Genomic DNA, 12,432 nt, shown 5'->3' on the forward strand with positions numbered 1-12,432 from the left:
GCCTAAAATCCCTACTGGGACAAAATTCAGACCAACTTTAGTGGCAGCTCTACTTAAGAACAATAGTACAGGGACATTCTAAGGTGCTATTACAACAAAATATAATTCATATATGTATCATATATATAAAATGCTACTAATATAGCACAATACTATAACCTGTACTACAGAGTTTCTGAAATAATATGCTTTTAAACCTGGCAGGATTCTACTTTCAAAGGGTATGTAATAATTGTGCTTTGACAGCACATCAGCTGACTATTTGTCAAGGACTAAATGTTTCACCTCCATAGCAGTTAGCTATAATGGAGGAGTTTTTTCTTTCACTTTATTACTGCCACTAGACACTTCTAAACAGACAACTGTCCTTACTCATATGGTATTTCTACTTTGTATGTTCATACTGATTTAAAATTAAGCTGGAAAATACATGCTTACTATCCTCAAAAATTATTAATTAAATATAAACCACAAACCAGTATTTTTGTATTAACAACTTTCAATGCTGTATTTTTCTGGAAGTTTTGAAGTAATTTAGTTCAGTTCATGACTGATTTGACATCTTACATGCTTATTTGTTGGGACTCCTTGAGAAGAAGATTCTGTAGGATTGGAAGAAGGATAACTTTGTACTTTACTGCTGGCTGTTTTATCAGAGTTCTTGGCATTACTAGAGGACTTTCGGTTGTGCGTATTTTGCTTGCCAGCTGTTGCATGCGAGGTCATTGAAGAGAGCAGTAAACTACATGGTGTTCTTGAGGAATAGCTGTTCTTTGGATGAGAAACTGTAAGAAAAGGTATTATGTGTTATCAGTTAAATGATCAACATCTAAACTGTATTCTTGCTTACAGTTAATTTTGGAAGCATTGTTTCAGTCTCACTTTAAATAATGAAGTAAGCTAACTTAATCTAACTATTGAAGTAACTTGGTTGAAGTCACTCCATGGTGTTCTACACCTGTAAGTCTGCCTCACTGCAAAGCACTTCTGGAGATAAAAGAGCCAGTGTTAAAACTGGGGAGCCTGGCAGAAGGCCAGGCTTTTGGCATCCAAGAGAACTTTACTTATTCCTCTCTAAAGGAAATGGGTAAAAAAAGATTCTTCTGTATCATGGGTAGCTATAAAAACTGGAACTGAATGCAATGCACTAATCCACTTTATGCAGACCACAGCAGTCTGCACAATCAGGAACTGCTACTGCCCATCTCTGTATATTCCTACTCTCTACTTCTCAGTGTTTTGAGATCACCTAATTTATTAAGTACTGTCATGTTTGGATATGAAATGCACCCAAAATATCCTTGATTCCTCTCTGCATTTCTCCAAGCTGCCTTTGCGAAATGGCCCCCAAGCAGTCTTGAAGAGGATTCTGAGGCTAATGAAGTTCTTGATCTTAATTTGCTGCCCTGATTTTTCTGATTATGCAAATTTTCTGTTTCCTTCTGGTACAGATGACAAATTTGAGACTCCAGAGAGACACTTATTGTTTTTATCTAAGAGGTATTTCTATGTTTTCCTGTCCACTTCTAGTACAGAGAAAGAAGATGAGGAATCATTTTAGTAACTAAGCATCATCTATTAGGTTTTCTGAGGATCTTAGTCACTTACACCAACAGCTACTTCTCCCACTAGGTGTCCTCTTCAGAAAAACAATACAATGATCTGCACATTGAACTGAATTTTCTCTCCTGAGTTCAGTGAGGCCAACCATCCCTGAATTCTATTAATTCTCTCTCATCTAAAACAGACTGCTGCACATGGAAGCCCATATAAAAACCCAGATGCTTGTCATAAAAATGTATTTTTAACAAAAAAGATGTACAAGGAAAGGATACTGGGCGTTCTGATATATATCAACCAATTATTTTTGTTTCTTCCTGTCCTTCATTTTGAGCATATGCTGTCTGTAAACTCCTCATGCTAGAACATTCCTTCCTTTGCACAAGTTCTGTGGGTTTGGTTATTGCTTTTGTTAAAGCCCTTAAGAGTGGCTGTTCTTAGCTACTGGCCTTGTATAATCTCTTGTTTGAGGGGTATTTGCAGCTTCTAGCAGGGCATGGGTCTCACTGAGAGATGATGCTAAGAGAAACATCTTTTGCACTGAAAAGCTCTTGTCAAAGACAGCAATCATCACAAGATGCTAAGGTCACTGAGGGCAGGTATGAGCAAAGTTCTTCAGACACTCAGTGCACTATCAGTCATTTCTAGGATGACACTGCTCCCCTGCTAATAGCTGCTCTTCTAACTTCACTGACCTGATTTAAACAGGCCTGCATGAAACTATGCTTATGTAATGCTTTACTGAAATGAGGTATAAATAATTAACTTGCAGAATTAACTGCAGCTGGAAGTTATTTAGGAAAGTAGTTCAGTGAGTTTTAAAAAATAGTCTCTGGTTGTATCAATAGCAGCTGTGGTATTATTAGTCAAGACAATCTTTATGGAATTTTCAATCTCTTCTTCTTCAGGGTATTAGATATGGTCTATGAGGTGACTGTAAACAATTAGATGCATTACTAGGAAGTTTATGTCTTCCTCTGAAACATCCTGGGTTGGTTTCATTGAGAGACAGGATATGGGTTAGATGGAACTTCAAAGTGTTCTGCAAAAGCAATTCTTATGGTCTAATGAGTTAAACTGGTTATACCTCCAAGCAGTCAGTAGCTTGTATTGGCAGACTGTATAGTACTTTCCTCTGCTTCCTACTTTTAGGAACTACTTGAAAACATTTATTATTTTCCTTCTACCAAGATGCACTTGTTCAGCGTTGTTTTACCAGTTTTCCCCTGAATGGAATACCACAGGACACAGTAACATCCTGGGCAAAGCCTTATATAATTTACTTTGTTTTAGGGGGAAAAAAGCATGACAGAGATGAGAAATGGACTCCTATTTTGCAACAGGGACATGATACTTGAAGCAAAAAATGTGAACCTGAATTTCCAAGCAGAAGGGCAGATGATTTAGAAACAGAAGCTTGGAGAAAAAGAGACTTGCTGCTCTCTACAAGTACCTAAAAGGATGTTGTAGCAAGGTGGGATCAGTCTTTTCCAAATTTGGGACTCTAGATGGCTCCTGAAAAATCCAGTGAATACTGTTAAAAAGCTGGGGAGTTACTTCTTAGCAGGAGAGATCTGAATTGGTCTCATTACATTAAGCACAGAAGCTTCCAATTTACCATTTATTTATAAATTACTGAATTTGTGTATTCCCTGGAGTTGGGATCCTGTTCAGATTGAAAATTCCAACTTATCTGAGTAATACCTCAAAATCTCTGACAAAGATGGTACTGTGTACCTGCAGATGGAGTGTTCAGCCCAGGCACAATGAGTCTTACATGTTGCAAACTGTAAAGTTGACTTGTGTGTGTTCAGCAGTCCTGCTGCATCCAGAGACAACACTCATATTGGGTTTGCTTCACACTCACACACTGGCACCACGTGTGCTGTCAGCTCTGCTGAACAGATATGTTCTGAGAAACTCAGTGAGAGGGATCATCAGCACTTACTTTCTCCACAGAGCTGAATCTGGGTCTTCAGCTGCTCTGTATCACAGGAAAATCGGGCAGACCTGCCCAGCTCTTCATCATATTTCCGTTCACTCACAAAGTGCTGCAACAATAGACATGGTAACAGTGAGTCACATTCTGAGCAAAAGACTTCAAGGCCCAACAGATTCTTGACCCTGCCCTGTTCACAAGATCTCTGTGCAGAACCAAGTATTTTCCCATCCTCACTAAATTACACCTCACAGCCCAGTGATGGGTGGATCACTGTCACACTTGGGAAGTGGGTCATTTCAGGGGAGAATGTATGTTTGATCACTGAACCTGAAGCTATCAGGTTTACTTGCTGAGTCTAAATGATACACAAACAGCAAAACTCCCCAGTGTTACACTTAGGAGAGGATAGCTTACACTTCTCTGATAGCATCTGTACACTGCTCAGAGGTGCTACAATGCTTTAAGAAGCTACACTTTCCCTATGGAAAACTATTTAGCCCTTGGCCCATAGAATGTTAATGTGACAACTATTCCTTGGCATTTCTGCAAATAGCTAAAATACCCAAGCAGAAGTGAATGCCTGACCTTAATTTCAGCCCTGAGTTCAGAGAGTTGTGCTTCAGCCATCTGACTGGCTAGGTCTGCCAGTCTCTTCAGCTCCTCTGCTTTCTTCTGCCGAGCAGTCAGGATTTCCACTGCCAAATACCAATAGTCAGTCATTAATTCTAGGAAGGTAAATCGCTCTGCAATTTATTAGTCTTTGGGAATTAACATGGTACATCCCATGTGAGACAAACACATGGACCACTGACTTCAACTAGATTTGCAATATGATACTTTCACAGATTAAGTTGATCAGTGTAATTCACTGAACTGCCTGATTTTGAAAAAGATCTGAAAAGGGGATAGCTGTCAGAAAATCAAAGTTAAACCAATCCTCCAACATTCAGATTAACAGGGGCAAAGACATGTTGTTTTGAGTTTTTTAGTGCTTTATTTTGAAGCACAAAAATAGAGATTCTTCCAGAGACATAGAAAGAAGCATTACATTGAGTCACCAGCCTGTTTCTGAAGACATGCTGTATTTGATTTACACTGGGGAATTTAACTTCCTCTGAAAAAAAACCTGTTCATATACAGTTTATGTTAAAGTCACTGGCATCGCAGTTTTGCTTTTCATATGGAATATGCACATTAGCCATTTCAACAGCAAAGCAGCATTGAAGGCAAACAGTCTTTATGAAAAAAACCCTAAATATTTATTACTGCCTGTCTCGTACATTCTATGTAAGGAAGGGGTGAGTAGTTACATTCTTATAGGGAAAGATTAATCATAAACCACGAAGCAATGGTCTACTTGTACACAAGATAATATGACATTATAATTTTGGTGGAAATATATGTAAACTATTACCAAAATGGTGACTCAGAGTAAAAGCAACAACTGATTAACTGGCTGATGGGTTCACGGCACAGAGGAAACAACATCTAAATGTAAAACAGTAACAGTCATAGTCTTTCGTCTTGAACTTACACATACAGTTAGGGGGAGTGGTACTTAATGTAAATTATCCTAAGGACACAGACTCCATTACAGCAGTAGAGATTTTGGCTCCTTTACCTTCTTTTTGCCACGATTTTCCACAGCACACTTGACAAGTCGTGTAACCAGCCTATACTTTTTAAGGCTATTTTTAAAGGTGAGAATTAATGATATTTCACAGACAATTTATTTCTCAACCCATTATAATTTGTTTATCAGATAACACCTTCTTTTGAAAGCATTGTAGAGCCAATAAATAGTTTGGGCCAGAAGAGACCTTTAAAAGTCCCCTGCAATCAGCAGATGGGGTTGCTCAGAGCCTGACCTTGAATGCTTCCAGGGATGAAGATTTCCCCTCCTCTTGGAAACCTGTTCCAGTGAGTACAACATGGTCCAGCAAGCACAGGGAGACACAGCTGCACCTGTACAGCTGTGCGGGAGCAAACAAACTGTGCAACTGTAGAGGAGTGTGTCCCACACGTCAAGGAAAGCAGAGGGTGGCTACAGTTCCTTTAGCCCTGCTGGTAAATCTGTGCCTACATTATTACTTATGCTAAGAACAGCTCCCGTCTTCCCAGCTGATCTTTTTGATTTCATTTTTTTGTAGAATATGGTCCACAAGAGTGAGAAAATTTTATCACGTTAAATGAACAGTTTACCAGGTACATACTTTGTCCAATAGCTCTGCTTTACTGCTTATTCTAGGTAATGCTAATATTGTTCCTCCCCAAGATCAATATCCTCTTTGCTAAAGTGACTACCCAGACCATATGATCTCATCTCATACTGGCATTTATTTCCATGAGATGCCAGCTAAATACTCATGTTTAAAAAAAACCTGAAATTATCATATTTGGAATTTTTCCTAGTGTTGACAGTAAGAATAAAACAGTCCTTAAGTAAAACGGTCCTTAAATGCAGCAAAGAGATATGAAAATAAATAATATTCTAAATCTTGGTTAGCATGTTACAGTCCTGTAACAACTTTCTGCTTAAGTTTCTGAAGGCACTTTACAGCCTACAGCAGCCTTGAGAGACAGGAGAAACCACACTGCTGGAGACAGGTACAGGGCCATCCACTGCCGTGCATGGAGCTGGCCGGGAAAGGGAAACAGAACACACCATGTGCAAATACAGCTCTTTGCATGCTGCTAGGTAGGAATTAGGTTTACTTTCTACAAAAATTCCTATAACTGGCCAAGATTAATGAAGGGGCCCTATAATACCATCAGCCCGGACAGTGGATTTCCAAAATGTGCATTTGTTTGTGCAGGTAAGGCTTAAAACTGTGTCTGCTGATCAGTGGGAATTCTACCACTGGTTTTCCTGGGAATGAGTGCATGTTCTGTAGCTGATTATGGATACCTGGTATCTGGTAGCCAAAGGTAACCAAAAACTGCTGATGTATATCCTTCCACAAGTCCTTCCCAGAATAACACAAAGCTTCAAATTCACATATATTTCATGTTCTTCCCAGAAAATTAGCAAATAAAATTCAAAACACAAACTCTGCAAATCTTTGCTGTCGTAACTTCTAGTTTATACACATCTACAACTGCAAGAGACTTGGACAGCAATAGAGAATTTAGAGCATTTTTTTCAACAAAAATTCAATTGTTATACTTTTGTAAACTAATTGAGTTCTAAATGCAGATGAAGCATTCAAGAATGTTAAATGTATTTGTAACCCGTGGAAGGACCTTAAATTCACAAATCAGTAAAAGGATTGTATGCATTCATATCAAGGACATTTTCATCTGCAAGGAAAAGTATAATTCTAACAATGCTTTGGTTAGAACGTGGTCTTCAATTTCTTGCTTAGCATTCTCTACTGAAACATGTCCCCCTGTATTTCCTGGGGGTAAATACAAACACTGAGTCTTGCGAGTGTAAGATATATTGTGGTACCCTAATACAAGGCTCATCTTGCTTCCCCCCCTCCCCCACCAGAACATACATACATGAAAATGTAAAAACCAGAGACAACATGAAAGCCTGGAATCAGATTGACTCCCACAGATTATTAAGAAAACAGACTGCAGTGAAGATCTGTTTTTTAAATTTTTTTTTAATTTTCTAATTTATAAGCTTGATCACTGTCCCTGAAAGTTATGCAAGGCAACACAATAACCTACTCCCCTACTCCCTAATTCCAGTATTCCAACATGCATAGGTAATATAAGCAAGCAAAAAGTGATTGATAAATGGAAACAAAGTAATTAAATAACCATAGAAATGAGGGAAAAAAAAGAGTGGTCAAAAAGCTCTGATAGGTAAGCTGAAGGAGTAAGTAACTTAAATCTAACTCCATATCACCTTTTGGTTTACCTTAATTTCATAATACTGAAATTTTGATGCACCATCCTCATAGAAACTACCCTGGCACATCAAAGCCTTTTCTGCCTACACATATAGAGTGAAAGATGATGGAATGCTGCTAACCAAATTTATGGATTGTGTTATCTTCTGCCAAACAAAGCAACTGTTTCAACAGTATTCCAAAATTTCCCTGTGTATTTTTTTTTACTTACTGGCTTCTTCTTTAACTTTATCAATTTCTGCCATTAATGACACTTCTTTGTCTACGATGCTAAAAAAGAAAAAAAAGAAAAAAAAATTTAATTTATGCTAGAACTCCATCAAAATCAAAAGCTATAACTACACACAGACTTCAGACATTAAAAATGGGCAGTTTTGAAATGAACAAGACCTAAAAAATTGAAGCTGAAGAAATATCTAGGCAAGCCAGCTATAAAAAATTAGTGATAATGAGTGTGTGCTGCTTTACACAAACATCTCACTGGCCTTCCTACATAACTGCACAGATGTGGAAATCAGTCTCATTCAGCACAGCAATCCTCAAATGACTAAACAGTCTGTTTCCTAATTAAGCCAGATACACCATTGCTGCTACCCAAATTAATGCAGCTTAGGTCTCAGCACAAAACTAAGAATAAAACCAAATTAAAGACGTGTGGAATGAGTTCTTTTTCTTCCTTAGAGATATTTTTGCAAAATATGTCATGGTAAACAAGAAAATCGTTTGTGATGTAAAAAAGCATTAAAGTATCCCCATAACTGAAGTCCTTGTCCCCTGTTCCCTCCAGGACTCGGAAGGAGTTTTTCCACTTTTACCTGGCCTTCCTAAAGGAATTGTGTGCCTCTCCTTTTACAAATGTCTGGTGTGCAATCCCTGACAGTGCTTATAAGCTGTCAGAGTGCAACTGATTAGGTGGGTCTGCTGAGGGCAGACAGGACATGAGCTAAGTTGGTCCCATTATGAACACAGTGACACTGTCCAGTGGAGTAACATCTTTGCAGAATGCTCTCCAGGGGACAGTGCTCTGGTGTGCCATTCTGTTTTCCCCCTCACTAGTATTCTTAAAGTTAAGTTCACATTTAATTAACCACCAATGTTAGTGTTTGTGTTTGCATAAGTGAGTAAATTCAAGCAGCTGGGGGAGGGAAATTGCAAAAAGTAGGTCAAACACCAGGAGTACATCTAGGCATGCACTCAAGGGAAGAGTGGAGCTCTTAATCCTGTTAGTAAAATCAACCTTAAACATTAGCTTTTGGACCCAGCGAAAACACTGAGTTACATATGAACAGGTTTCTACTGAAGGAAGACATTATAGAAAACTTAAACCAAAATATTTGTCTAGAACATCCTTAGCAAGAAAGGGAAGACCCTGCAGAGTTCAGTGGGCAGTAAAGAGAGACAGAAACTTAGAGAAATACTGACAGGTCCTTAACTAAAACAGGGAAAGATTGGTGAGCAGGCAGTGTGGGGAACACATGACAAACAGCTGACAACCAAACATTCACCAGCTACAACACATTCATGCACCATTCATCCTTCCTTGAAATCTTCCAACCAACCTCACACAGGAGGTTTGCAACAGAAGCTCTGCAGTCTTCTGTCCTTGAGTTTTCCCAGTCTACCATGCACCCTGGAGAGGAGGAGACCTTTACACTGCCTCCCAGTAGCCAACAAGTGGGACAGAAGCAGGTTGGCTGATGGCAAAGGTTGTAGCCAGACAACACAAATGCAGTGTAACATATTTTTTTGTTTCATACACAGAAACAAGACTACAATTATTGTTTTAGCCTGTCACATCAATTTAGTGTGACCTACACACCACAGGAAATAAAACAGCAGGGGTTTTTTAGGGTAGAGCAAATCAGTTAAGAGGTAGTGACAATAGAAGGACACGATTGTTGCAGTTGGCATTCAATACTCTCCAGGCATAAGCATTAAGCTTGAATGCCAAATAAGCAGGTGATGACTCCAGCTTGCTAATCTAAATAGTCATAGCTTCTCAGAATTAATCTATTTTCAATTAGCTTTTGTAACTACATGGTTTAATAAACTTCCTTGACTTTCACAACAGGTGGCTGAAACGAGTCCTTTAAGTTCTTACCTATTTCTATCCTCCACCATGAGAATCCAGTTATCATTACTACTTTCTCTTAAATTAAAAGAAACCCTGCAGATTTTTACTTTTTCTGTCTCTGTTATCAAAGTGCCTCCCTAGTGCACTACACAGGTTACATAAACATAAACTTTTGTCTGGAAAACATTCAAGCAACAAGGTTACAACAGCAGAGCTCATCAGAAGAGTGTTTTAGTGCAGCTCTTTCCAGGATTGTTCTCTCTGCACTCCAACAACAGATCCTTCCTTAGTAAACTGGTGACCCCTAACATTTTATTTTGATACCAAATAAAACCACTTTTAATACTAGAATGAAAATAAGGCCATAACAGTCTCGTATTTATCATATTTTATAGTCAAATATTATCTTTTACTAGACAGTTTTCCACTCCTAATGTTTCATTTTGGTCTCTAATGAACATTTCAGGAAAGTGTTTGTATGTTGTAGCAGTAGAGGACAGGACTGATGGATTTAAAGAACATCCATCTGAGTACTTCTTTTCTAGCTATAAACTAACATTGAAAAAAATTAAAGAATAATGCAAGAGAGAAACTGTTTGGTGCCTTTGTCCATGTAAGAAACTAAGTTTCTTTAACAGACAGACCTTGAAAAGGTTTTTCTTCCCTGAAGACAATGCAGCTGTACTAATTTATATCAGCAGAGGACAGGCCCTCTCTCTCTTGGCTAAAGGAAAGGAACATTAATTTTCATCTGGAAGCATAAACCACATTTCTCAGCTTGGAAACCATAAAAACTGCCATGTGTCATATATGGGGAAAGTTAATGTTTCTTTAAAAACGTCCTAGGCCAACCAGCACCAGCAAATGCAAAACAGAGCAATACTGCCTCCAACAAAAAATTATCAAAGTTATAAACAAATGAAAACAACAGACAGAAAACTGGAAAAAATCCCTGGCCTGGGAAAAAAAAAAAAAATACAAATGACAAAGAGAAATCTTAATGCTAACATATAGAAGGAGAAAGGACAAGAACAGTGTGGAAAAATCAATAGATCAAATCTTGTCTCTCATTCCTGCTAGTATCCCACTGCTTTCACACAAAGATCCAACAGTCACTTAAACTGAACAGCTCTTTAACTTAGGAGTTCAACCATTTTTAATGCATTTTCTGGAAAAATGCCCTACTCAGCCTTAATACAGTGACTGTGATTAGACCACAGCAGAAGTGTTATTGAGAACTGCTCAAAGCTCAACACAGCAATACCTCCCAGGAAAGTATTTTCTTTTAATGCTTCATACTGTCCTTTGAAACTAAAATGTTATATCAGGTTGGTACACTCCAGTGCACAGCCTGCAGCCATTGGTGTGCTGTGAGAACTGGATACTGAGTGCTACAGGAACTTTCTGCACAATCAGGTATGATCAGATTTGAGCCCTAGCAGAGCAAGGAACAGAATGCATTTCAGATCTAAAGACACCTGAGGGAAAACATTCTGCTAATTCCTTCCTCTCCAGTTATGTTGCTTCTCTTGGGGTTTCTATAGCTGTTTGGAACCAGGTTTAAAATCAGGAACATACTACTTTAGCTGATGTTCTGAAGAGTTCATAATCCTGTCAATTTTTTCTGATTACTCTGAGCACTAAAAATCTGAAAGGCATGGCTGAAGCTATGCCTTCTCCTTATCTTGAATATCAGTATCAACACCTGAACATACTTCCACATACTATATGAGACTCTGGTGACAAACACATAACTCAGAACCACTTCTTTCTTTGAATGTACCTGAATCCATACCCTAATCATCAGTCCACAGGTTCCCCTGCTGTAGTAGACCAAACACTGTGACTCAATTCCCCCCTTCACTGACCAGACTCAAGACAGATCTGAATCAAGTGAGCCTTATCTTTATGACTCTATGACTTATGATGTAGAAAAAAAGAAAGTAATATTGCTGTATCTTTCTTTTCTGCCTCCCTTCTCCACATCTGTCTCCTAAAAGGACTGATTTTTCCTTTTCTTACCCCTCACATTTTCAGTATTAGGACCTGGGTACCAAACTTGAGCTATCAGCACCATACCACTGGTCATCATAGGTGAGTATCTGCAGTTTGGAGCACAGGATTTAGCACTGTCTGAACTTAACATCCAGGTGAAATTTTGAAGTGGGGCTCAAGAAGGAGACAATTTTGTTGAGGGGACAAGGCAAAGCAGAGGCTTAACACAAAGGGCATGTAGATGAGACACAGCCAGTGCTTGTGCTGTAGAGATACAAGATGCAGCAGGAGAGACAGCAGCTTTCTAGGAATCATTCTGCCAAATTGATTTTGAAGGCAAAAACAGAAGTGCCCTATTCCTGGTCAAATGAACAGCACTCATATCTTAGCCTTACAGAGGCTGGCAGGATTCACACTAGAGTACGATGGCAAAAGAGCTGCAAATGCGAAACTACAGTGAGCTACTAGCACAGCAATGATGGGGCAAATTATGCTGACAGCTGCCTCATTTCACAGTTTTATACTCAGAACAAATTCTGAATTTGTTCTGACATTAGTGGAAACAAAATAATCTTCCTCTAGTTTACAGCATGAAATCTAGTATTTGCACAGTGCTAAAGAAAAGATATTTTCAGTCAGCTGCAATACCTCCAAATTCCACTAAAATGATTAAAGTTATTAGTGCCTCTTGAAAAAAGCTGCTTCAGATTGCCAGGCTGGCTGATTTATAGCATTACTGATGAGAATCATGAGGTTTCCAGATGACCAGAATATTCTCTTTGCTTCTGCCTCTTCTAGGCATTATGACAAACCTATTGTGCCTGAAGAGATGGGGAAATAAAAAGGTCAAGCTGACATGGAGGCAAACATGCTGACACAGCTCACAAAGGTAAGTCCCAGCTGCATGGCACAGAGGTTACTGTTAAGTGTAATTCGAATGAGTCCTTTCATAACCCTGTTCAACTCCTCAAAATGCCAATTTTCTCCTTGAGGTGTTT

General features: G+C 38.7%; 1 protein-coding gene across 7 annotated transcripts in view; it reads right to left on the reverse strand.

Annotated features, from left to right (window-relative positions):
• SPATS2L (spermatogenesis associated serine rich 2 like) overlaps positions 1 to 12,432 on the reverse strand; it is a 78,146-nt gene that overhangs the window by 2,590 nt on the left and 63,124 nt on the right. For all 7 annotated transcript variants that reach the window (XM_030277757.4, XM_030277760.4, XM_030277759.4 and 4 more), the window contains 4 exons: positions 7,577 to 7,635; positions 4,088 to 4,197; positions 3,509 to 3,611; positions 568 to 785 (listed from right to left, as the gene is read on the reverse strand). In XM_030277757.4, the coding sequence (XP_030133617.3) occupies positions 568 to 785; positions 3,509 to 3,611; positions 4,088 to 4,197; positions 7,577 to 7,635 (490 nt within the window). The remainder of the gene's footprint in view (positions 1 to 567; positions 786 to 3,508; positions 3,612 to 4,087; positions 4,198 to 7,576; positions 7,636 to 12,432) is intronic.

This window comes from Taeniopygia guttata, chromosome 7 (genome assembly GCF_048771995.1).
Source record: "Taeniopygia guttata chromosome 7, bTaeGut7.mat, whole genome shotgun sequence".
NCBI lineage: Eukaryota > Metazoa > Chordata > Aves > Passeriformes > Estrildidae > Taeniopygia > Taeniopygia guttata.